We start from the raw sequence: 27,273 nt of genomic DNA, 5'->3' as shown, positions 1-27,273 counted from the left end.
GGGAAAGTGGGAGGATTACAAGGGGAACGAAAACGACATCACAGAGGAAGAACCAAATACACCACAAGAGGGCGAAGGGTAAAGGAGGAAAGAGGTTCAAAGAGGGTCTCTGAACCCATGTCACACACTTAATGTTTTCTAATTTTATTTTTGTTTAAGGTATGACAACCGTTTTATGTTTTTTATTTGCTTAAGTCAGTATTTTTTATTTTTCGTCTTTTGGGTATTACATTTTTTCTTTATTATTTATGTCTGTTTAATAGTGTTGTTGAGGTTATTGTATATGTCGTGTTGTTTGTCTATAAATGTTTAATAAAAATGTAAGTTTAAAAAAAAAAAAAAAAAAAACTTGTGCACTAATGCACCCCATATAACCCTTTTCACCGTGGATAAACAAAATACTCCCCATTCATCCTGTAGGCAGCAGCCCAAGATTTCACATCCAGGTGACGTGAAAAACGAAAGGATCTCAAGCTTCAGGAGAGTGGTGCATGTTCACAAATACTGACTGAGCTGTCCTGAAGAATAACATGTGTGAATTATTTAAATGGGTGGCATTCCCCTTTAAGAATGTCCAGATAACACTTAATTGTCAATTTAATTTAAAATAAAGTAAATCAAATAAATATGTATATATAAATATATTAGATGTTATATAAATATACGCGATAAAAATAATTATGTTAATGACAGTGCTCCACCTACATAGGGCAGAGAACATTTCTATAATCCTACATCAGTACTCGAGTCCGAGTCCTGGACTGATTTTCAGGACTCGTGACTCGACTTGGACTTGAGCACTGATGACTCGGACTTGGACTTAGACTGGAGCATTGACTGCATTCGGACTCGGAACGTGCAGACAAGGACTCTGATTTAAAGGGGAACTATTTTGCTATTTCTTTCACTATTTGGTAAATTTTACACAATTCCTGTAAGTCTATGGAACACATCTATACGTTTTTTTTCAATAAAGTTCATTGTTTTGTATTTTTAATCAAGTACTTTATTTTTCCTGGCATCATTGTAAATGAGTTTACTCTCAATAGATTATTCGAGACTAAATAAAGATTGAATGAATGAATGAATAAAACAGTATCTCCAAAAAGACAACTTTCCCCAGAATTTCAGATACACAGGTCGATTTCTTGACTTCAATGCAATTCTGAAACGTTAGTGAATTTTGAATGGGTTTCATGAGCCATCAGGCCATAAAACTCACTACATGGCCCCTACAAATGTCCTAACCTAGTTGTACAGTAAATGACCAAGTAAGGCTTTGTCAATATTCCAATGTACAGTGTAAAATGTGTGTGTGTCCCCTACCCAACCCCCCCCCCCCCCCCCCCACCTCCAATGTACAGCCCTCACCCAACCCCACCCCACCAACCTCCTCCAATGTACAGTTTCTACGCCAAATGTATATACACTCCTTTTCTGGACACTTTTGTATCACAAACAGTACTGTATTTGCAAATCTGGTATGTCATAAATGTATAGATGTAGCAGTACTGTCTATCTGTATGTCATGTATGTCATATATGTTATGATGAATTGAAAATGGGGGACCCTGATGTAAACAAGACGAAAGTCTTTCTCTGGTCTGCATCCCCTTAACAATTGTATGTATTGAGATGTACTGTACTGTACCCATTCTGCAATCTGTTAATAAACTTTTCAATCAATCAATCAATCAAAGGCTTTGTGATAGCAGCAGTTTGTAAATTGTCAATTTTGACACTTTAGAAGTAAGCAGAGATTCTGCAGTTAAAGAGTGTGAGTGTGTGTGTGTGTGTGTGAGTGTGTGTGTGTGTGTGTGAGTGTGTGTGTGTGTGTGTGTGTTGTGTGTGTGTGTGTGTGTGTGTGTGTGTGTGTGTGTGTGTGTGTGTGTGAGTGTGTGTGTGTGTGTGTGTGTGTGTGTGTGTGTGTGTGTGTGTGTGTGTGTGTGTGCGCGCGCGCACATGTTTATTGTTGGGTTTTGCCGACATGTAAGAAGTGGGGAGCCAAGCTGTCGTCTGCAGCTTTCCCATTAAATTAAATTGAGTCTGGCTTAATAATGCAAAACCACAAGTACACATTGAAGTAATGAAACCTAATGAAATCTGTTAAATAAATAAAAACGTGTGAATTACAGAAACTTGGCAATAAAAAAACATGTGAATAATTGAACTATGCTGGTGTTGCTAAACCAAACAGGAGGCTCTGTTATTTGGAGACCATCGTTTCAGAATCAGACTAGTGGCTGTTGTCAACATACATCAATGGCTGTGTAAACATATGAGATATTATGCACTCAAAGTTCTTTGAAATGTCTACATTCTGATGTCTACATCCATTTCCCTTGACCATAGGAAACTCCTGCACCTTAAAAACATTTAGTCAAAACACAGTTCATAAATATATGTAATGCTCTAACAATAACAATCCACAGAGGTCTTAGGGAACATCCCTGCCAGTTCCCTAGTGTAACTAGGGCCCTAGCTGAGAGGTACTGGTTCCCTAGTCTAACTAGGACCTAGCTGAGAGGTACTGGTTCCCTGGTGTACCTAGGGCCCTAGCTGAGAGGTACTGGTTCCCTGGTCTAACTAGGGCCCTAGCTGAGAGGTACTGGTTCCCTAGTGTACCTAGGGCCCTAGCTGAGAGGTACTGGTTCCCTAGTGTACCTAGGGCCCTAGCTGAGAGGTACTGGTTCCCTGGTGTACCTAGGGCCCTAGCTGAGAGGTACTGGTTCCCTGGTGTACCTAGGGCCCTAGCTGAGAGGTACTGGTTCCCTGGTGTACCTAGGGCCCTAGCTGAGAGGTACTGGTTCCCTGGTGTACCTAGGGCCCTAGCTGAGAGGTACTGGTTCCCTGGTGTACCTAGGGCCCTAGCTGAGAGGTACTGGTTCCCTAGTGTACCTAGGGCCCTAGCTGAGAGGTACTGGTTCCCTGGTGTACCTAGGGCCCTAGCTGAGAGGTACTGGTTCCCTAGTGTACCTAGGGCCCTAGCTGAGAGGTACTGGTTCCCTAGTGTACCTAGGGCCCTAGCTGAGCCATGCTCGGGTCCTTCAGGACGCACCTTTCCCAGAGGGCTGTGGGAGGATGAAGCCCGGCAGCAGGAAAGGGGCTCCGGTAGTGAGGCCTGCCGGCTTGAGCTCCGTCACGCCATACGTGGTCAGACTGGTGACCAGGTTAACCAGGTCCTTCAGTGCATCTTTAGACTCCTCCTCCTTTGCCTGCTCCAGTCTGTACACACAGAGAAAGACACCGGGGGGGATCAATATATTGCATTCATAGAAAATACCTGAAGGGTCTTCCATAAACCAGGTAGCGTAGTATGTAGGGAAGCTATGCACATTATACACACACAACATCCACCACACATACACACATATAAAGTGTTCACACATCGTGAGAAATAATACAGCCGGACTATCTAACAATAATTAACATATTTACAAGTCTGATTACGTTTTGTAAATAAGATTTCAAAGCACCCAAAATTGTCAATATCTCAATTTTGGAATTTTGCAACATTTCACCTTCGTTTGAGCAATGGTGACGGCCTTAACAAAGCAGGTTTGACCGTGCAGAGTCACAATATACCTTAGCATGAGGTCACAGAGGAAGGCGTAGCCCTGGCACATGCGGAAGTCATCCAGCAGGGTCTGCGAGACGTCGCTGGAGTCTTTGAGGAAGCAGGACAAGCCGGCAAACATGTCCACAATCTCCAACGGGGACAGGTCATCCGACTGCTGCATGTTCTGTACACACGTGGCCAAGCATTCCTTCTCTGGAGGTGCAGAGAGGAGAGGAGAAGGAAAATGAAAATGAAAATGAAAAGGAAAAGGAAAAGGAAAAAGAGAAAGAGAAAGAGAAAGAGAAAGAGAAAGAGAAAGAGAAGGAGAGAGAGAGTGTTCATTATTAGTACCATATCCTGTTTACTGCTTTGAAGTCTGTGCAAATTACAACGGCATGGTAATAGACAATATTCTGTTTACTCGTGTATGCTTATAAAGGAGACAGTTGATATATTGAACAAACTTTGGAAGGTTTGTAAGAGCAAAATGACTGATTTGCTTCAGCCACTACAGTGTGTGCATCTGCTTGCTAGGCAGACTGGTGGGATGCTCCACACACTGGCTCCCGAATGGGCGCACAAATGTCTAAGCGATTGTGTGAAGAATTTGGTGAAGTGATGTGAAACAGGATGTAGGAAATGAGGTTGAATGGAATTTTTGGAGGCAAGAGTTGAGAGTGTTTTGTTTTGGGTACGGTTCCCATGACAACCCTCCTAATCCTTCCTGGGCTCCACATGATTGCCAACCTGGGGTCGAGACCCCTATATGAAAATGGGATCCCTACAAGGACTAGATGATCATATCACAATATTTTAACGGTATAATGGTATTTGGGTACAAATTACAATGTGATATTACATACGTATTTGTATTTTTTTTTGTATTTATTGGTTTAAAATACAGAGACAGTGCATATTAAGGAACATTTGACTGTAAATATGCCAGTTTAGCCAAGTTGGCTAATTTTCAACTGTAGTCTCTGGGGCAGGTGACATGAGCACAACAATAATTAAAACATAGTACAATAATTAAAACACAGTAGGAATCAATATAGGTTACAATACACTAAAATACATACAAATAAATACATTAAAATACAACCCCTCAGTTAAAAAACATAGTACAATAATTAAAACACAGTAGGAATCAGTATAGGTTACAATACACTAAAATACATACATTAAAATACAACCCCTCAGTTAAAATGGTCGCACACTTGACCATCTCTCAACCATGATTTTAAGTTAGTTTTAAATGAGATGTAACTTTGATACTCCCTGAGCCGTGTTGGCAGACTGTTCCAGGTGTGGGCTGCTCTCACGGAAAAGGCTGTCTGACTAAAAGCAGACCTCCTGTTTGGGACTACACAGTCCCCTCTGACTACAGACCTGGTATATCTATCAGCAGATGCTTTCTGTTTTATGAAAGTACAGAGGGGGGGAGGAGCCAAGCCATGTAGGATTTTATAGGTAAGGCAGGCATCTTTGAATTTGACAAGATTGTCCCAGCTCAGTAGGTTCTGGTTTGCTATGCTATAACAATGGTGGTGGCTGTTTGTTTTCCTGTCCAGAACTTTCACAGCCTGATGGTAAACTACCTGTACAGATCGTAATGTTGTACAGGAGGCTTGTGTCCAGCTAGTCAGACAGTATGTTAAGTGTGACATAATAATGGCATTAAAATACAGTGCTGCTGCTTTTGTTGACAGAGAGTTTCTGATGTGACGGAAGTTTGATAAGTGAAACTTTGCATTGTTTACCACCGATTTGATTTGTTTTTTAAATGTAAGATTGGAGTCCATTTTTATCCCAAGGTATCTATATTCGGATACAACTGTCAACCTTTCTCCTCTGACATAGACATCAGGTGAGACAGTATTCATCAGCCTCTTTGTAAAAAACATGCAAACAGTCTTTTTGGTGTTTAAATGCAGACATGAGTTAGTCAACCATTCAGTGACCGATGTCAACACCGCTGTTAACTTGTTTGCAGCTTGCTGCTTGGTTTCTGCATGGACATAAATGACCGTATCATCTGCATACATCTGGATGTCAGACTTATTGCATACAGCTGGAAGATCATTAATGTATAAACTAAACAACAGCGGTCCCAATATAGATCCTTGGGGGACACCAAAACCACAGCTAAGGGCAGAGGATAGCTCACCATTTGCCCTTACTCTCTGAGTTCTACCTTCAAGATAAGACCTCATGTATGTGATGGTATTAGGGGAGAAGTTGTACCGAGAAAGCTTGGTGAGCAGGACACCATGATCCACAGTGTCGAAGGCTTTCTTTAGATCAAAAAATGCGGCTGCAACAACTCCCCCCTTATCAAGCTTAGATTTAATACTCTCCAGGAGGAAGCAGATTGCAGTCTCTGTTGAGTGTTTTGCCCTAAAACCAAACTGCATGGGGTGCAGTCCAACAGAGCTGGTGCTAAGGTGACTTGTTAGTTGTTCTGCTATGTGTTTCTCTGCTATTTTGGAAATAACAGGTAAAATGCTAATTGGCTGTATATCTTTGGCTGTATATCTTTGAACACATTCGATATCCCAGGTTAACTCGCCAGCGGTTGGGCGTGTCGTTTTTTCTTTTATTCGATATTTTTATTCATTATTCATTCACGGACCTCTGTGTTCCCATAGGAAATCATTCTGAGATCGCCAAAGTGCAATACCAGCCGCATCCTGCTAGGTGGCAGTATCGCCCAACCTTTGAAACCTTATTTCTCACAGCATAGCAATCTGGTTTGAATTGATTGAAAAGTTTATTAACAGATTGCAGAATGGGTACAGTACAGTACAGCTCAATACATACAATTGTTAAGGGGATGCAGACCAGAGAAAGACTTTAGTCTTGTTTACATCAGGGTCCCCCATTTTCAATTCATCATAACATATATGACATACATGACATACAGATAGACAGTACTGCTACATCTATACATTTATGACATATCAGATTTGCAAATACAGTACTGTTTGTGATACAAAAGTGTCCAGAAAAAGAGTGTATATACATTTGGCATAGAAACTGTACATTGGAGGAGGTTGGGTGGGGTTGGGTGGGTGAGGGCTGTACATTGGAGGTGGGGGGGGGGGGTTGGGTAGGGGACACACACACATTTTACACTGTACATTGGAATACTGACAAAGCCTTACTTGGTCATTTACTGTACAACTAGGTTAGGACATTTGTAGGGGCCAGTTTCGAATTGCAGTCTCACGTAGGTGTTTTTTGAGAGTGTTTTTGAAAGTGGGTAGTGATTCACATTCCTTTACAGCTTTAGGTAGGGCGTTCCACATTGATGTGGCATAATTGCGAAACGTGTTTAGTCCCTTGTTTGAGCCGAATCTGGGTTTTACATGATTTGTGGAGCTCCCTCTGGTGTTGTGATGGTGGTATTCACTGACCTTTGGGAAGTATTTTGTCATGTACATGGGTACCTTGGTCGCGTAGTGTATCTTGTAGACCAGGCCCATTGCAAGTTGCTGTACTCTGTCGTCTACTCTAAGCCATCCTAGGTTGTCAAAGTGGGCAGGGGTGAGGTGGGTTCTAGGAGTCAGGTCAAGCAGTAGTCTGACTAGCTTGTTTTGAGATGTTTGTAATTTGTTTTTTAGTGCCTTTGAGGTGCTTTGGTACCATGAGGTGCAAGGATAGTCGTAGTACCCTTGAATGAGTGGTCCTGCTAGAGTCTTCAGGGTATTCTTGTTTACCAGAGAGGAGATCCGGTACAAGAATCGCGTTCGTTGGTTGACTTTTTTTATTACATTGGATGCCATTTTGTCACAGGAAAGATTAGCCTCTAGGATGGAACCCAGGTAGGTAATTTCATCTTTCCTTGTGATAATATTGTCACCCACTGTAACCGAGAAGCCGTCGGTCTTGCTGAGTTTGTTATTTGAACCGAAGAGAATGGACTCTGTTTTGCCCATGTGTAATGATAGTTTGTTGTCGGCGAGCCATATGCAGATTTTGCCTAGTTCCGAGCTGAGGGCTTTTTCAACCTGTAACTTGTTCTTGTCAGAGACCAGCAGGGCTGAGTCGTCCGCAAACAGGAACAAGTTGCAGTCACAAAAAAAAAAAACTCTGGGCGCAGAATTTAGACGGAACCAAGTAAATTGCTTCATCTGACCACTTCTAAACGCATCTAGCACACTCTATCCATAAGTTGTGCCAAATTATGTCCTGGACCAGATGGACATCAATACTGGAAATCGCGATCAGACAATTGGAATATTCTTTTTGGAATAACCCCGATCAAAGGTAAGGACTATATGTCATCAATTTCACCTTGATCCTACAATGTTTTCATATCGATCCAGCTGAACAGCGTGTGTGGTGTTCAAAACGAATGCCGTTACTGGCTATCAAAGCATCAAAAAACTACCCCCCCCCCTTTCATGCATTCATGATGAAACATAATACCTATTATATACATTTGATTTGGAAATAGTAGCGTGTCCAGGCAAGAAATGCCAACGCTTATAGCTGAATTCACGTAGCGCCCTATAACTAAGCTTTTCAGGAATTAGCCCGGATCACTCCTAAACTATACAATATTCACCACGGGATAGCGCGCGAACGTATACCAGCGTTTCCGTTAGCCGGTAATTACCGGTTTTTGACCGGCAAAATCTGTTGAAGTCCGACTTATTTAATATCTCCGGTCTTAATGTCCGGTGAAAATAATTCCCTGAGTCTAAGCACAATTTGATTATTTGAATTGTATTAAAATAGGCTAAAATTAAATAGCCTATGCGATGAACGAAACGATCATTACATTTGTTTCCTCGTTGCTTCTAATAATGACAACGACGTTGTCGGCGAGAGCTTAGTGCTGGGTGTGCGAGTGCATGTGAAGCTGCAGAGCCAGAGAGGCAACGGCACAATGCAGTATTCCATCAGTACTCCAATTCGGCCATTTTCAGCCAATGTTGGGTGGGGGGCGCTGTTGTGCGGTTCCCAGAAAAGAGCCAATAACAGCTAAATCAGCTTCTCTGCAGCGCCATACTCTTTGCAAATAAGTCGTTGCGAGGTGGAGAGAGTCGTCACGCAAACCACGATAATGTTGCCGTCTCTCTGCTTTCTCAGTTCTTCGCTTGATATAATTAATACAAATGTCCAATATAACGGAATTCGTTAGCTCATAAAAATGTGATTATAACAGACTGCTGTTTAGTGTCGGACCGACTGCCCACATACGCGGTCTATTTTAGTTCAAGTCAGCAGCAGCACGGAGTATCGAGGGACTTATTTTATTTGGAATATATTAATTAATGACTGTATACGCAAAAGTAGCCTAGTTTTAAGTAATAATATTATAAATCTACATGCCTTGAGGATGACATTCTTTATTCTAAACTATGACCGGAATTAATCTCATTTGTCCGGTAGATTGAAATCTTGCAGGTCACGGAGACCGACAACAATTTTTTCTAACGGAAACCCTGACGTATACATGAAAATGTTTTCTCTTTTTTGCATGGTCGACGGAAGAAAGTGACTGTCAAATGACCATAGTATCGTCTCCATAGCTAATATAGAATATAGATATAGCTCTCCAAACATAATGACGCACAGTGAAAGTAGGCAGGGGAGGAAATTAGGCCATTTTACTCGCCAAATGCGAGTATTCTTTATGTTTGGCGAGTGATTCATGAAGAGCACTCGCCACACTGGTGGGTAGTAAACAAAACAAAACAAAAAAATCATTCTGCAATCTGCTGATTCGCTCACTGGCAAAAGCCAAACTCCTTATGATTCCTCCCATTTGCGCCTCATAAAAATCCATAACCAATGAACATCATCGTTGCGCTCTAAGCTCCTCCAATGAACACTCGTTTTCTAGAAGATGTCGCCCATCTAGGGGAAGTGGACAGACCACTGTGTGCGGCCCTACAGACTCCTGTCACCGGCTTGACAACGTAGACAAACTTAGACAAAAACACATCAGTGGATGAAAATAATTGCATGTAGAGTCGTCGCTTTCGGATATCAGTGCGGTCTGACATGGGGGCGAACAACAGCATGCATGTCTAGGGATGCACCGATCCGATATTGGTATCGGCCGCCGATATCAGTAAAATAGCTGAAAACTGCGTTTTTTTCTTCTTTTTTTTATAAATAAAATAAGAAATAACCATTCAGTACATTTATATCTGTGTTAATTTGTTACAATTAGTTTCACTAAGTTAGGAAAGTAATGTTTTAAGTCAAGCCTGATGTTGCCTTGCACAAAAGAATGATCCCAGTCTCTTCCACACAGTGACAGTGAGGCATACAGTTTATTAATTGAATGTAGGGCTGGGCGATATGGCCAAAAACGTTATCGCAAAATAAAATTATAAAATTATTTTCATATAACTCTATATCGATAATTATCGTCGATATAATGTCTGTCAAGTTTAATTAACTTCTTATGCTGCTGCGAATGTCTCGAGTCGAGTTGATGTCGTCATCAGTCCGCGCACGTTAGCAGTTAGCCAACAAGCGGAGTATCTCATGACAATGTACTAAATATCACCTAAAATACTCTCTTCCGCCGCAATACATTGAAACAACGTCCACTGTATACCCCACACTACTATAAACGTGGCCTCAGAATTCACGCCACACACCCACTCGGCATGTAAATATATAAAATAGCGCCGTGCAAGCTAAATAGCCTAGCCAGCCTTGTTGTTGAGTCCTACCTCCGGGTCTCCTTCCGGGTCTTCTTCCGCTGTCGGCCATCTCCTTCACTGATTGGTTGTTAGTGCGTGTGCTCATATCCAAGCTTGGAAAATCGATATATCGAAACTTTGCGACCACGTTTCATGTTTATTTCGAGGAAATAATTTATCGCGATAGTTATCGTTATCGTTTTATCACCCAGCCCTAATTGAATGAATGAAGTTTATTTTCCGTCTTTGTTTACAACAAATCAAAAACACACTTGTGATCCATTACAATTCTTAACACTTTGAGTGCCACGGACGATATCGAAACTTTGCGACCACGTTTCATGTTTATTTCGAGGAAATAATTTATCGCGATAGTTATCGTTATCGTTTTATCGCCCAGCCCTAATTGAATGAATGAAGTTTATTTTCCGTCTTTGTTTACAACAAATCAAAAACACACTTGTGATCCATTACAATTCTTAACACTTTGAGTGCCACGGACGATATCGAAACTTTGCGACCACGTTTCATGTTTATTTCGAGGAAATAATTTATCGCGATAGTTATCGTTATCGTTTTATCGCCCAGCCCTAATTGAATGAATGAAGTTTATTTTCCGTCTTTGTTTACAACAAATCAAAAACACACTTGTGATCCATTACAATTCTTAACACTTTGAGTGCCACGGACGATATCGAAACTTTGCGACCACGTTTCATGTTTATTTCGAGGAAATAATTTATCGCGATAGTTATCGTTATCGTTTTATCGCCCAGCCCTAATTGAATGAATGAAGTTTATTTTCCGTCTTTGTTTACAACAAATCAAAAACACACTTGTGATCCATTACAATTCTTAACACTTTGAGTGCCACGGACTTTATGTCGTTAGTTCATGCCGGCAGTTGAATGCCAGCAACGCTATATAGCGTTTTTTTGCGATTTGAATTCATATTTCATCAATCGAGCCTCACGCTAGTGCTCCAAACTCTCTCTGAGCTCCATTGGGAAAATACCGCCCCCTTTCGTCTCTCCCTGTGTAACTGCACCCCATTGGATTAGACTGGTGGGGGGGGGGGGGGGGGGGGGGGTCCAGTTTCCTCATTTTACTTATCCGGCAAGCCATCTGAAGAGACCGAAGTGATTGCCGAGCTGGAAAACAACGTGGAATACATATTTACAGTACCCAGCGCTGAATCAATAAACACGATCGATATTTGGCGATCAGGAATTGGAATAATCTTTTTGGAGAACATCTGATATGAGGTAAGGAATCTATTTTACCAGTCTTGGGGTAATCGCATCTGTTTTCACCTATATATCAGGGTTTGCCCCGTGTGTGTGTGTGTGTGTGTGCTGAATAGATTTTTCAGCCCGCTTCTCTAGCGTGCATAAGTACACATACTATCGATGATCTAGCGTTTATTTGAAAACGATTCATAAATAGGCCGAAAAATTCCAACGTTTTTTGTGCATTCCAGAATATTCCAGTAAATGCCGTTTATCACGGAAAAGTTATATTTTCCTGAAACTTTCAAGAAAACGAGGGCTTTTCAAAATGCTATCAAACGGAAATGAACCGATTAAAAAACAATCCGTTTCGACAATGTTGACTGCAAAACAAGTCATTGATAAGAGACGGGCAGATTAGACACATAGCCATAATTTAAGACATAGATTATGCGTTCACAACGCTATCATTGAAGTGGGTGGTGGCATTCAACGGGGTAAGGCGTTAACTCGTTTTTGGTGCTCAACGCATGGCGGCCAATAACGAGTTAACTCGTTTATGGCGCAGAATGTGTTAAGGTTGCCAACAGGATTATTTATTAGGGATGTCCGATATTATCGGCCTTCTGATTTTATTTATTGTCAAAAGTATGCATAATGTTGTGTTCATTCCACAACAAGAGATATATAATGTTAATTACCTGAAATTATTCCGTTTTTTGGGGGTTGGGGGGGGGGGGGGGACCCTGCATATATCGGTATCGGTTGATATCGGTATCGGAAATTAAAAGTTGGACAATATCGGTATATCCGTATCGGTAAAAATATCGAGCATCCCTATTACTTATATGTATATATCGTGGAGAATGATATTGTAAAAATCCATACATTTGCATGGAACTATTACCATTAGGAATGGGGCTGGGAGTAACATTAGGAGCGGGGGCTGGGGGGGGAGTAACATTAGGAGCGGGGGCTGGGGGGAGTAACATTAGGAGTGGGGGCTGGGGGGAGTAACATTAGGAGTGGGGGCTGGGGGGAGTAACATTAGGAGCGGGGGCTGGGGGGAGTAACATTAGGAGTGGGGGCTGGGGGGGAGTAACATTAGGAGTGGGGGCTGGGGGGGAGTAACATTAGGAGTGGGGGCTGGGGGGGAGTAACGTTAGGAGTGGGGGCTCCTTAGTCTTGTCATATAGGAAGTCCACTACAAGCTCCTTGGTCTCGTCACGTAGGAAGTCCACTACAAGCTCCTTGGTCTTGTCATGTAGGAAGTCCACTACTAGTTCCTTGGTCTTGTCACGTAGGAAGTCCACTACTAGCTCCTTGGTCTCGTCATGTAGGAAGTCCACTACTAGCTCCTTGGTCTTGTCACGTAGGAAGTCCACTACTAGCTCCTTGGTCTCGTCACATAGGAAGTCCACTACAAGCTCATTGGTCTCGTCACGTAGGAAGTCCACTACTAGCTCCTTGGTCTCGTCACGTAGGAAGTCCACTACTAGCTCCTTGGTCTTGTCATGTAGGAAGTCCACTACAAGCTCCTTGGTCTCGTCACATAGGAAGTCCACTACTAGCTCCTTGGTCTCGTCACATAGGAAGTCCACTACAAGCTCCTTGGTCTCGTCATGTAGGAAGTCCACTACTAGCTCCTTGGTCTAGTCACATAGGAAGTCCACTAAAAGCTCCTTGGTCTCGTCACATAGGAAGTCCACTACAAGCTCCTTGGTCTCGTCACATAGGAAGTCCACTACAAGCTCCTTGGTCTCGTCATGTAGGAAGTCCACTACTAGCTCCTTGGTCTCGTCATGTAGGAAGTCCACTACTAGCTCCTTGGTCTCGTCATGTAGGAAGTCCACTACAAGCTCCTTGGTCTTGTCATGTAGGAAGTCCACTACAAGCTCCTTGGTCTTGTCACGTAGGAAGTCCACTACTAGCTCTTGTCATGTAGGAAGTCCACTACAAGCTCCTTGGTCTTGTCATGTAGGAAGTCCACTACTAACTCCTTGGTCTCGTCATGTAGGAAGTCCACTACTAGCTCCTTGGTCTTGTCATGTAGGAAGTCCACTACTAGCTCCTTGGTCTTGTCATGTAGGAAGTCCACTACAAGCTCCTTGGTCTTGTCATGTAGGAAGTCCACTACAAGCTCCTTGGTCTTGTCACGTAGGAAGTCCACTACTAGCTCCTTGGTCTTGTCATGTAGGAAGTCCACTACAAGCTCCTTGGTCTTGTCACATAGGAAGTCCACTACTAGCTCCTTGGTCTTGTCATGTAGGAAGTCCACTACAAGCTCCTTGGTCTCGTCATGTAGGAAGTCCACTACTAGCTCCTTGGTCTTGTCATGTAGGAAGTCCACTACTAGCTCCTTGGTCTCGTCATGTAGGAAGTCCACTACAAGCTCCTTGGTCTTGTCATGTAGGAAGTCCACTACAAGCTCCTTGGTCTCATCATGTAGGAAGTCCACTACAAGCTCCTTGGTCTCGTCACGTAGGAAGTCCACTACAAGCTCCTTGGTCTCGTCACATAGGAAGTCCACTACTAGCTCCTTGGTCTCATCACATAGGAAGTCCACTACTAGCTCCTTGGTCTCGTCATGTAGGAAGTCCACTACAAGCTCCTTGGTCTCGTCATGTAGGAAGTCCACTACTAGCTCCTTGGTCTCGTCACATAGGAAGTCCACTACAAGCTCCTTGGTCTCGTCCTGTAGGAAGTCCACTACTAGCTCCTTGGTCTCGTCATGTAGTAAGTCCACTACTAGCTCCTTGGTCTCGTCATGTAGGAAGTCCACTACTAGCTCCTTGGTCTCGTCATGTAGGAAGTCCACTACAAGCTCCTTGGTCTTGTCATGTAGGAAGTCCACTACAAGCTCCTTGGTCTCTTCACATAGGAAGTCCACTACAAGCTCCTTGGTCTCTTCACATAGGAAGTCCACTACAAGCTCCTTGGTCTCGTCACATAGGAAGTCCACTACAAGCTCCTTGGTCTCGTCACATAGGAAGTCCACTACTAGCTCCTTGGTCTCGTTATGTAGGAAGTCCAATACAAGCTCCTTGGTCTCATCATGTAGGAAGTCCACTACAAGCTCCTTGGTCTTGTCACATAGGAAGTCCACTACAAGCTCCTTGGTCTTGTCACATAGGAAGTCCACTACAAGCTCCTTGGTCTCGTCACATAGGAAGTCCACTACAAACTCCTTGGTCTCGTCATGTAGGAAGTCCACTACAAGCTCCTTGGTCTCGTCACGTAGGAAGTCCACTACAAGCTCCTTGGTCTTGTCACGTAGGAAGTCCACTACTAGCTCCTTGGTCTTGTCATGTAGGAAGTCCACTACAAGCTCCTTGGTCTTGTCATGTAGGAAGTCCACTACTAGCTCCTTGGTCTCGTCATGTAGGAAGTCCACTACAAGCTCCTTGGTCTCATCATGTAGGAAGTCAACTACTAGCTCCTTGGTCTCGTCACATAGGAAGTCCACTACAAGCTCCTTGGTCTTGTCATGTAGGAAGTCCACTACAAGCTCCTTGATCTCGTCATGTAGGAAGTCCACTACAAGCTCCTTGGTCTTGTCATGTAGGAAGTCCACTACAAGCTCCTTGATCTCGTCATGTAGGAAGTCCACTACTAGCTCCTTGGTCTCGTCACATAGGAAGTCCACTACAAGCTCCTTGGTCTTGTCGTGTAGGAAGTCCACTACAAGCTCCTTGGTCTCGTCACGTAGGAAGTCCACTACTAGCTCCTTGGTCTCGTCACATAGGAAGTCCACTACAAGCTCCTTGGTCTCGTCACATAGGAAGTCCACTACTAGCTCCTTGGTCTCGTCACATAGGAAGTCCACTACTAGCTCCTTGGTCTCGTCATGTAGGAAGTCCACTACAAGCTCCTTGGTCTCGTCATGTAGGAAGTCCACTACTAGCTCCTTGGTCTCGTCACATAGGAAGTCCACTACAAGCTCCTTGGTCTCGTCATGTAGGAAGTCCACTACAAGCTCCTTGGTCTCGTCATGTAGGAAGTCCACTACTAGCTCCTTGGTCTCGTCATGTAGGAAGTCCACTACAAGCTCCTTGGTCTCGTCATGTAGGAAGTCCACTACTAGCTCCTTGGTCTCGTCATGTAGGAAGTCCACTACTAGCTCCTTGGTCTCGTCATGTAGGAAGTCCACTACAAGCTCCTTGGTCTTGTCACGTAGGAAGTCCACTACAAGCTCCTTGGTCTTGTCATGTAGGAAGTCCACTACAAGCTCCTTGGTCTCGTCACATAGGAAGTCCACTACAAGCTCCTTGGTCTCGTCACATAGGAAGTCCACTACAAGCTCCTTGGTCTAGTCACATAGGAAGTCCACTACTAGCTCCTTGGTCTCGTCACATAGGAAGTCCACTACTAGCTCCTTGGTCTCGTCATGTAGGAAGTCCACTACAAGCTCCTTGGTCTCGTCACATAGGAAGTCCACTACTAGCTCCTTGGTCTCGTCATGTAGGAAGTCCACTACAAGCTCCTTGGTCTCGTCACATAGGAAGTCCACTACTAGCTCCTTGGTCTCGTCATGTAGGAAGTCCACTACAAGCTCCTTGGTCTCGTCACATAGGAAGTCCACTACAAGCTCCTTGGTCTTGTCACATAGGAAGTCCACTACAAGCTCCTTGGTCTCGTCACATAGGAAGTCCACTACAAACTCCTTGGTCTCGTCATGTACACCACTCCCAGAACTGTCACTCTCCTCTCTCGAATATCATGCAGTATCTGTCTCTAATCCTTTCAATCTCACCATTGTTACACTCTACCGCCCTCCAGGTCCGCTCGATCACTTCACAGATGAGCTGGACATGCTTCTTAGCTCCTTACCGGAAGATGGTACCCCTCTCCTTCTACTGGGCGACTTCAACCTGCCTGACTCATCTCAGTCAGTCATAGTAGTCTCCCTCCTACAATCGTTTGACCTGACTCCCACTGCCATGCCTCCCACCCACAAAGCAGGCAACTCCTTGGATCTCATATTTTCCCGTAACTCCAGCATCATTAACACCACGGTAACTCCCCTACATGTATCTGACCATTCCTTCATATCCTTCTCACTAACTCTCATGCTTAACCGAAAGGTCTTCACCCCAACTCAAACAGTCTCACTCAGACGCAACCTGCCCTCCCTATCCCCCTCCACCCTCTCCTCTGACATACTATCCGCTCTACCTTTGAGTGACACCTTCTCTGCTCTCTCCACAGAGATGGCAACCTCCACCCTCCTTTCAGCCCTGGCAACCTCCTTCGACAAGCTCTGTCCCCTCGTTGAGAAACCTGCCCGCCGTTCCCCACCCAGTCCATGGCTGACAGATCCAGTGAGAGAACAAAGACAGGTCCTGAGAGCAGCTGAAAGGAAGTATAGAAAGTCACGCCTCACTGCTGACATCGACACATATCACAACCTCTTGTTAACATTCTCCAAAACCATCACTAATGCCAAAGCTTCTTTCTTCCACCATAGGATCGAGGCCTCTGCCAAGAATCTTCGCAAACTGCATGCTACCATGTCCTCCCTCCTCACTCCCCCCCCACCCCCCCCTCCCTCATCTTTCTCTGCCGAAGACTTTGCGATCTTCTTTGAGGAAAAAGTGGAGAACATCCGCAGCTCCTTCTCCCAACCCCCACCCATTCCAAATGCTGAATCGAGAACCTCATCCTTCACTCCGTCATCTTTCTCTCCCATTACAGAAGCAGAGACCCTGACACTGGTAACGTCAAACCGTCCGACTACTTGCCAGCTGGACCAGCTACCCTCCCCACTCCTCCAGACCATAGCACCAGACATCCTCCCATTCCTAACTGCAACCATCAACTCCTCACTCAACTCGGGGGTGGTCCCCACCTCCCTAAAACAAGCCAGAGTCACGCCGCTCATAAAAAAACCAACCCTGAACCCTACTGTCATAGGCAACTACCGTCCTGTCTCTCTTCTCTCCTTCCTTTCTAAAACACTTGAACGTGCTGTATCCAACCAACTTACTACTTATCTCTCACAGAATGACCTCCTAGACCCTAATCAGTCAGGCTTCAGGACTGGTCACTCCACAGAGACAGCCCTCATTGCGGTCACAGAGGCACTTCACTTAGCAAAAGCGAAAGGCCTCTCCTCTGTCCTGATTCTCCTAGATCTATCTGCAGCCTTCGACACAGTCAACCACCAGATCCTCCTTGCGGCCCTCGCAGGAATGGGAGTGGCTGGCTCTGCGCTGACATGGCTGTCATCATACCTCAATGACCGCTCCTACCAAGTGTCATGGAGAGGGACCCTGTCGGCCACCCGCCCCCTGCGGACGGGTGTCCCCCAGGGCTCGGTTTTAGGACCCCTTCTCTTCTCCCTCTACACTAAATCACTGGGTAACATTATCACGTCTCATGGCTTCTCCTACCATTGTTATGCCGACGATACTCAACTCTTCCTCTCCTTCCCTCCCTCAGATATCCACGTCTCTGTGCGGATCTCGGCCTGTCTGTCCGACATCTCAGCCTGGATGACGTCCAACCACCTCAAACTGAACCTAAGCAAAACAGAATTGCTCCACCTGCCGGCCAAATCCTCCCCCCTAACCGACCTTTCAATCACAGTCGAGAATGCAGCTGTGACTGCGTCCCCGACCGCCAAGAACCTTGGTGTTGTCCTCGACGACCAGTTGAACTTCTCTGCTCACATCGCAGCGACGACCAGAACCTGCCGATTCCTCCTGAGCAACGTCAGAAGGATACGCCCCTTCCTGACAAAAGAAGCCACCCAACTCCTCGTCCAATCAACAGTCATCTCCCGCCTCGACTACTGCAATGCACTGCTCGCTGGCCTCCCGGCCACTGCCACTAAGCCTCTTCAACTCATTCAGAACGCAGCGGCCCGCCTGATCTCAAACCTACCGAAGTCGGCCCATGTCACCCCACTTCTTAGGGACCTGCACTGGCTCCCCATTGCTGCACGAATCCGCTTCAAGGCCCTCGACCTAGCATACCGTGCGGCAAAGGGAACCGCTCCCGCCTACCTCCGGTCAATGGTCTCTAACTACACACCCTCAAGACCCCTACGCTCTGCATCTTCTGGCCGCCTCAGACCTACTCCTATCCAAGCTCCGGGAGGGTCATCAAAGAGAAGTCGCCTATTCTCAGTCCTTGCCCCACAATGGTGGAATGAACTACCCACCCCAGTTAGGACAGCCGAATCACGTCCAATCTTTCGCCGTCGACTAAAGACGCACTTCTTCAACCATTATCTGAATAAAAAAAAAAAAAAAAAAAAAAAAAAAAAAAAATCTAACCCTAACTAACCGTACTGTCATGCACTTGTCCTAATAAACTAACCTACACTGTAGCACTCAACACTTTGATGAACATTGTTGCTCAGCTGATAGAGTTGTGCCCTTCCTGATGGCTTGTCATACAGAACTTGTAAGTCGCTTTGGATAAAAGCGTCAGCTAAATGACTAAATGTAAATGTAAATGTAAATGTAGGAAGTCCACTACAAGCTCCTTGGTCTCGTCACGTAGGAAGTCCACTACAAGCTCCTTGGTCTTGTCACGTAGGAAGTCCACTACTAGCTCCTTGGTCTTGTCATGTAGGAAGTCCACTACAAGCTCCTTGGTCTTGTCATGTAGGAAGTCCACTACTAGCTCCTTGGTCTCGTCATGTAGGAAGTCCACTACAAGCTCCTTGGTCTCATCATGTAGGAAGTCCACTACTAGCTCCTTGGTCTCGTCACATAGGAAGTCCACTACAAGCTCCTTGGTCTTGTCATGTAGGAAGTCCACTACAAGCTCCTTGAACTCGTCATGTAGGAAGTCCACTACAAGCTCCTTGGTCTTGTCATGTAGGAAGTCCACTACAAGCTCCTTGATCTCGTCATGTAGGAAGTCCACTACTAGCTCCTTGGTCTCGTCACATAGGAAGTCCACTACAAGCTCCTTGGTCTTGTCGTGTAGGAAGTCCACTACAAGCTCCTTGGTCTCGTCACGTAGGAAGTCCACTACTAGCTCCTTGGTCTCGTCACATAGGAAGTCCACTACAAGCTCCTTGGTCTCGTCACATAGGAAGTCCACTACTAGCTCCTTGGTCTCGTCACATAGGAAGTCCACTACTAGCTCCTTGGTCTCGTCATGTAGGAAGTCCACTACAAGCTCCTTGGTCTCGTCATGTAGGAAGTCCACTACTAGCTCCTTGGTCTCGTCACATAGGAAGTCCACTACAAGCTCCTTGGTCTCGTCATGTAGGAAGTCCACTACAAGCTCCTTGGTCTCGTCATGTAGGAAGTCCACTACTAGCTCCTTGGTCTCGTCATGTAGGAAGTCCACTACTAGCTCCTTGGTCTCGTCATGTAGGAAGTCCACTACTAGCTCCTTGGTCTCGTCATGTAGGAAGTCCACTACTAGCTCCTTGGTCTCGTCATGTAGGAAGTCCACTACAAGCTCCTTGGTCTTGTCACGTAGGAAGTCCACTACAAGCTCCTTGGTCTTGTCATGTAGGAAGTCCACTACAAGCTCCTTGGTCTCGTCACATAGGAAGTCCACTACAAGCTCCTTGGTCTCGTCACATAGGAAGTCCACTACAAGCTCCTTGGTCTCGTCACATAGGAAGTCCACTACTAGCTCCTTGGTCTCGTCACATAGGAAGTCCACTACTAGCTCCTTGGTCTCGTCATGTAGGAAGTCCACTACAAGCTCCTTGGTCTTGTCATGTAGGAAGTCCACTACTAGCTCCTTGGTCTCGTCATGTAGGAAGTCCACTACAAGCTCCTTGGTCTCGTCACATAGGAAGTCCACTACTAGCTCCTTGGTCTCATCATGTAGGAAGTCCACTACAAGCTCCTTGGTCTTGTCACATAGGAAGTCCACTACAAGCTCCTTGGTCTTGTCACATAGGAAGTCCACTACAAGCTCCTTGGTCTCGTCACATAGGAAGTCCACTACAAGCTCCTTGGTCTCGTCATGTAGGAAGTCCACTACAAGCTCATTGGTCTCATCATGTAGGAAGTCCACTACTAGCTCCTTGGTCTTGTCACGTAGGAAGTCCACTACAAACTCCTTGGTCTTGTCACGTAGGAAGTCCACTACTATTAGCCCTTTGATCTTGTCACGTAGGAAGTCCACTACTAGCTCCTTGGTCTTGTCATGTAGGAAGTCCACTACTATTAGCCCTTTGATCTTGTCATGTAGGAAGTCCACTACTAGCTCCTTGGTCTCGTCATGTAGGAAGTCCACTACAAGCTCCTTGGTCTCATCATGTAGGAAGTCCACTACAAGCTCCTTGGTCTCGTCATGTAGGAAGTCCACTACAAGCTCCTTGGTCTCGTCATGTAGGAAGTCCACTACAAGCTCCTTGGTCTCGTCACGTAGGAAGTCCACTACTAGCTCCTTGGTCTCGTCATGTAGGAAGTCCACTACAAGCTCCTTGGTCTCGTCACATAGGAAGTCCACTACAAGCTCCTTGGTCTTGTAATGTAGGAAGTCCACTACTAGCTCCTTGGTCTCGTCACGTAGGAAGTCCACTACTAGCTCCTTGGTCTCGTCACGTAGGAAGTCCACTACTAGCTCCTTGGTCTTGTCATGTAGGAAGTCCACTACAAGTTCCTTGGTCTCGTCATGTAGGAAGTCCACTACAAGCTCCTTGGTCTCGTCATGTAGGAAGTCCACTACTAGCTCCTTGGTCTAGTCATGTAGGAAGTCCACTACAAGCTCCTTGGTCTCATCATGTAGGAAGTCCACTACTAGCTCCTTGGTCTCATCATGTAGGAAGTCCACTACTAGCTCCTTGGTCTCATCATGTAGGAAGTCCACTACTAGCTCCTTGGTCTCATCATGTAGGAAGTCCACTACTAGCTCATTGGTCTTGTCATGTAGGAAGTCCACTACAAGCTCCTTGGTCTCGTCATGTAGGAAGTCCACTACAAGCTCCTTGGTCTCGTCATGTAGGAAGTCCACTACAAGCTCCTTGGTCTCATCATGTAGGAAGTCCACTACTAGCTCCTTGGTCTCATCATGTAGGAAGTCCACTACAAGCTCCTTGGTCTCATTATGTAGGAAGTCCACTACTAGCTCCTTGGTCTCATCATGTAGGAAGTCCACTACTAGCTCCTTGGTCTCATTATGTAGGAAGTCCACTACAAGCTCCTTGGTCTCATTATGTAGGAAGTCCACTACTAGCTCCTTGGTCTCATCATGTAGGAAGTCCACTACTAGCTCCTAGGTCTTGTCACGTAGGAAGTCCACTACAAGCTCCTTGATCTCGTCATGTAGGAAGTCCACTACTAGCTCCTTGGTCTTGTCACGTAGGAAGTCCACTACAAGCTCCTTGGTCTTGTCATGTAGGAAGTCCAATACAAGCTCCTTGGTCTCGTCACGTAGGAAGCCCACTACTAGCTCCTTGGTCTCGTCACATAGGAAGTCCACTACAAGCTCCTTGGTCTCGTCACATAGGAAGTCCACTACAAGCTCCTTGGTCTCGTCACATAGGAAGTCCACTACAAGCTCCTTGGTCTCGTCATGTAGGAAGTCCACTACAAGCTCCTTGGTCTCGTCATGTAGGAAGTCCACTACTAGCTCCTTGGTCTCGTCATGTAGGAAGTCCACTACTAGCTCCTTGGTCTCGTCATGTAGGAAGTCCACTACTAGCTCCTTGGTCTCGTCATGTAGGAAGTCCACTACTAGCTCCTTGGTCTCGTCATGTAGGAAGTCCACTACAAGCTCCTTGGTCTTGTCACGTAGGAAGTCCACTACAAGCTCCTTGGTCTTGTCATGTAGGAAGTCCACTACAAGCTCCTTGGTCTCGTCACATAGGAAGTCCACTACAAGCTCCTTGGTCTCGCCACATAGGAAGTCCACTACAAGCTCCTTGGTCTCGTCACATAGGAAGTCCACTACTAGCTCCTTGGTCTCGTCACATAGGAAGTCCACTACTAGCTCCTTGGTCTCGTCATGTAGGAAGTCCACTACAAGCTCCTTGGTCTTGTCATGTAGGAAGTCCACTACTAGCTCCTTGGTCTCGTCATGTAGGAAGTCCACTACAAGCTCCTTGGTCTCGTCACATAGGAAGTCCACTACTAGCTCCTTGGTCTCGTCATGTAGGAAGTCCACTACAAGCTCCTTGGTCTCGTCACATAGGAAGTCCACTACTAGCTCCTTGGTCTCGTCATGTAGGAAGTCCACTACAAGCTCCTTGGTCTCATCATGTAGGAAGTCCACTACAAGCTCCTTGGTCTTGTCACATAGGAAGTCCACTACAAGCTCCTTGGTCTTGTCACATAGGAAGTCCACTACAAGCTCCTTGGTCTCGTCACATAGGAAGTCCACTACTAGCTCCTTGGTCTCGTCATGTAGGAAGTCCACTACAAGCTCCTTGGTCTTGTCACATAGGAAGTCCACTACAAGCTCCTTGGTCTTGTCACATAGGAAGTCCACTACAAGCTCCTTGGTCTCGTCATGTAGGAAGTCCACTACAAGCTCCTTGGTCTCGTCATGTAGGAAGTCCACTACAAGCTCCTTGGTCTCATCATGTAGGAAGTCCACTACAAGCTCCTTGGTCTTGTCACATAGGAAGTCCACTACAAGCTCCTTGGTCTTGTCACATAGGAAGTCCACTACAAGCTCCTTGGTCTCGTCACATAGGAAGTCCACTACAAGCTCCTTGGTCTCGTCATGTAGGAAGTCCACTACAAGCTCATTGGTCTCATCATGTAGGAAGTCCACTACTAGCTCCTTGGTCTTGTCACGTAGGAAGTCCACTACAAACTCCTTGGTCTTGTCACGTAGGAAGTCCACTACTATTAGCCCTTTGATCTTGTCACGTAGGAAGTCCACTACTAGCTCCTTGGTCTTGTCATGTAGGAAGTCCACTACTATTAGCCCTTTGATCTTGTCATGTAGGAAGTCCACTACTAGCTCCTTGGTCTCGTCATGTAGGAAGTCCACTACAAGCTCCTTGGTCTCATCATGTAGGAAGTCCACTACAAGCTCCTTGGTCTCGTCATGTAGGAAGTCCACTACAAGCTCCTTGGTCTCGTCATGTAGGAAGTCCACTACAAGCTCCTTGGTCTCGTCACGTAGGAAGTCCACTACTAGCTCCTTGGTCTCGTCATGTAGGAAGTCCACTACAAGCTCCTTGGTCTCGTCACATAGGAAGTCCACTACAAGCTCCTTGGTCTTGTAATGTAGGAAGTCCACTACTAGCTCCTTGGTCTCGTCACGTAGGAAGTCCACTACTAGCTCCTTGGTCTCGTCACGTAGGAAGTCCACTACTAGCTCCTTGGTCTTGTCATGTAGGAAGTCCACTACAAGTTCCTTGGTCTCGTCATGTAGGAAGTCCACTACAAGCTCCTTGGTCTCGTCATGTAGGAAGTCCACTACTAGCTCCTTGGTCTAGTCATGTAGGAAGTCCACTACAAGCTCCTTGGTCTCATCATGTAGGAAGTCCACTACTAGCTCCTTGGTCTCATCATGTAGGAAGTCCACTACTAGCTCCTTGGTCTCATCATGTAGGAAGTCCACTACTAGCTCATTGGTCTTGTCATGTAGGAAGTCCACTACAAGCTCCTTGGTCTCGTCATGTAGGAAGTCCACTACAAGCTCCTTGGTCTCGTCATGTAGGAAGTCCACTACAAGCTCCTTGGTCTCATCATGTAGGAAGTCCACTACTAGCTCCTTGGTCTCATCATGTAGGAAGTCCACTACAAGCTCCTTGGTCTCATTATGTAGGAAGTCCACTACTAGCTCCTTGGTCTCATCATGTAGGAAGTCCACTACTAGCTCCTTGGTCTCATTATGTAGGAAGTCCACTACAAGCTCCTTGGTCTCATTATGTAGGAAGTCCACTACTAGCTCCTTGGTCTCATCATGTAGGAAGTCCACTACTAGCTCCTAGGTCTTGTCACGTAGGAAGTCCACTACAAGCTCCTTGATCTCGTCATGTAGGAAGTCCACTACTAGCTCCTTGGTCTTGTCACGTAGGAAGTCCACTACAAGCTCCTTGGTCTTGTCATGTAGGAAGTCCAATACAAGCTCCTTGGTCTCGTCACGTAGGAAGCCCACTACTAGCTCCTTGGTCTCGTCACATAGGAAGTCCACTACAAGCTCCTTGGTCTCGTCACATAGGAAGTCCACTACTAGCTCCTTGGTCTCGTCACATAGGAAGTCCACTACTAGCTCCTTGGTCTCGTCATGTAGGAAGTCCACTACAAGCTCCTTGGTCTCGTCATGTAGGAAGTCCACTACTAGCTCCTTGGTCTCGTCACATAGGAAGTCCACTACAAGCTCCTTGGTCTCGTCATGTAGGAAGTCCACTACAAGCTCCTTGGTCTCGTCATGTAGGAAGTCCACTACTAGCTCCTTGGTCTCGTCATGTAGGAAGTCCACTACAAGCTCCTTGGTCTCGTCATGTAGGAAGTCCACTACTAGCTCCTTGGTCTCGTCATGTAGGAAGTCCACTACTAGCTCCTTGGTCTCGTCATGTAGGAAGTCCACTACAAGCTCCTTGGTCTCGTCACATAGGAAGTCCACTACTAGCTCCTTGGTCTCGTCATGTAGGAAGTCCACTACAAGCTCCTTGGTCTCATCATGTAGGAAGTCCACTACAAGCTCCTTGGTCTTGTCACATAGGAAGTCCACTACAAGCTCCTTGGTCTTGTCACATAGGAAGTCCACTACAAGCTCCTTGGTCTCGTCACATAGGAAGTCCACTACAAGCTCCTTGGTCTCGTCATGTAGGAAGTCCACTACAAGCTCATTGGTCTCATCATGTAGGAAGTCCACTACTAGCTCCTTGGTCTCGTCATGTAGGAAGTCCACTACAAGCTCCTTGGTCTCGTCATGTAGGAAGTCCACTACTAGCTCCTTGGTCTCGTCATGTAGGAAGTCCACTACTAGCTCCTTGGTCTCGTCATGTAGGAAGTCCACTACAAGCTCCTAGGTCTTGTCACGTAGGAAGTCCACTACAAGCTCCTTGGTCTTGTCATGTAGGAAGTCCACTACAAGCTCCTTGGTCTCGTCACATAGGAAATCCACTACAAGCTCCTTGGTCTCGTCACATAGGAAGTCCACTACAAGCTCCTTGGTCTCGTCACATAGGAAGTCCACTACTAGCTCCTTGGTCTCGTCATGTAGGAAGTCCACTACAAGCTCCTTGGTCTCATCATGTAGGAAGTCCACTACAAGCTCCATGGTCTTGTCACATAGGAAGTCCACTACAAGCTCCTTGGTCTTGTCACATAGGAAGTCCACTACAAGCTCCTTGGTCTCGTCACATAGGAAGTCCACTACAAGCTCCTTGGTCTCGTCATGTAGGAAGTCCACTACAAGCTCATTGGTCTCATCATGTAGGAAGTCCACTACTAGCTCCTTGGTCTCGTCATGTAGGAAGTCCACTACAAGCTCCTTGGTCTCGTCATGTAGGAAGTCCACTACAAGCTCCTTGGTCTCGTCATGTAGGAAGTCCACTACAAGCTCCTTGGTCTCGTCATGTAGGAAGTCCACTACAAGCTCCTTGGTCTCGTCACGTAGGAAGTCCACTACTAGCTACTTGGTCTCGTCATGTAGGAAGTCCACTACAAGCTCCTTGGTCTCGTCACATAGGAAGTCCACTACAAGCTCCTTGGTCTTGTAATGTAGGAAGTCCACTACTAGCTCCTTGGTCTCGTCACGTAGGAAGTCCACTACTAGCTCCTTGGTCTCGTCACGTAGGAAGTCCACTACTAGCTCCTTGGTCTTGTCATGTAGGAAGTCCACTACAAGTTCCTTGGTCTCGTCATGTAGGAAGTCCACTACAAGCTCCTTGGTCTCGTCATGTAGGAAGTCCACTACTAGCTCCTTGGTCTAGTCATGTAGGAAGTCCACTACAAGCTCCTTGGTCTCATCATGTAGGAAGTCCACTACTAGCTCCTTGGTCTCATCATGTAGGAAGTCCACTACTAGCTCCTTGGTCTCATCATGTAGGAAGTCCACTACTAGCTCATTGGTCTTGTCATGTAGGAAGTCCACTACAAGCTCCTTGGTCTCGTCATGTAGGAAGTCCACTACAAGCTCCTTGGTCTCGTCATGTAGGAAGTCCACTACAAGCTCCTTGGTCTCATCATGTAGGAAGTCCACTACTAGCTCCTTGGTCTCATCATGTAGGAAGTCCACTACAAGCTCCTTGGTCTCATTATGTAGGAAGTCCACTACTAGCTCCTTGGTCTCATCATGTAGGAAGTCCACTACTAGCTCCTTGGTCTCATTATGTAGGAAGTCCACTACAAGCTCCTTGGTCTCATTATGTAGGAAGTCCACTACTAGCTCCTTGGTCTCATCATGTAGGAAGTCCACTACTAGCTCCTAGGTCTTGTCACGTAGGAAGTCCACTACAAGCTCCTTGATCTCGTCATGTAGGAAGTCCACTACTAGCTCCTTGGTCTTGTCACGTAGGAAGTCCACTACAAGCTCCTTGGTCTTGTCATGTAGGAAGTCCAATACAAGCTCCTTGGTCTCGTCACGTAGGAAGCCCACTACTAGCTCCTTGGTCTCGTCACATAGGAAGTCCACTACAAGCTCCTTGGTCTCATCACATAGGAAGTCCACTACTAGCTCCTTGGTCTCGTCACATAGGAAGTCCACTACTAGCTCCTTGGTCTCGTCATGTAGGAAGTCCACTACAAGCTCCTTGGTCTCGTCATGTAGGAAGTCCACTACTAGCTCCTTGGTCTCGTCACATAGGAAGTCCACTACAAGCTCCTTGGTCTCGTCATGTAGGAAGTCCACTACAAGCTCCTTGGTCTCGTCATGTAGGAAGTCCACTACTAGCTCCTTGGTCTCGTCATGTAGGAAGTCCACTACAAGCT

The 27,273-nt window shown here is 45.8% G+C and overlaps 1 protein-coding gene across 1 annotated transcript in view; it reads right to left on the bottom strand.

Moving 5' to 3' along the window:
* Window positions 1-27,273, bottom strand: part of wdfy3 (WD repeat and FYVE domain containing 3) — a 415,649-nt gene that overhangs the window by 258,874 nt on the left and 129,502 nt on the right. The window contains exons 7-8 of the mRNA XM_084308124.1: window positions 3,585-3,771; window positions 3,058-3,224 (exon numbers count right to left, since the gene is read on the bottom strand). Of these exons, the coding sequence (XP_084164250.1) occupies window positions 3,058-3,224; window positions 3,585-3,771 (354 nt within the window). The remainder of the gene's footprint in view (window positions 1-3,057; window positions 3,225-3,584; window positions 3,772-27,273) is intronic.

This window comes from Notolepis coatsorum, assembly GCF_963971535.1.
Source record: "Notolepis coatsorum genome assembly, chromosome: 1".
NCBI lineage: Eukaryota > Metazoa > Chordata > Actinopteri > Aulopiformes > Paralepididae > Notolepis > Notolepis coatsorum.
The sequence above is the reverse complement of the archived record's forward strand: the minus strand, read 5'-3'. Positions and strand labels throughout refer to the sequence as shown.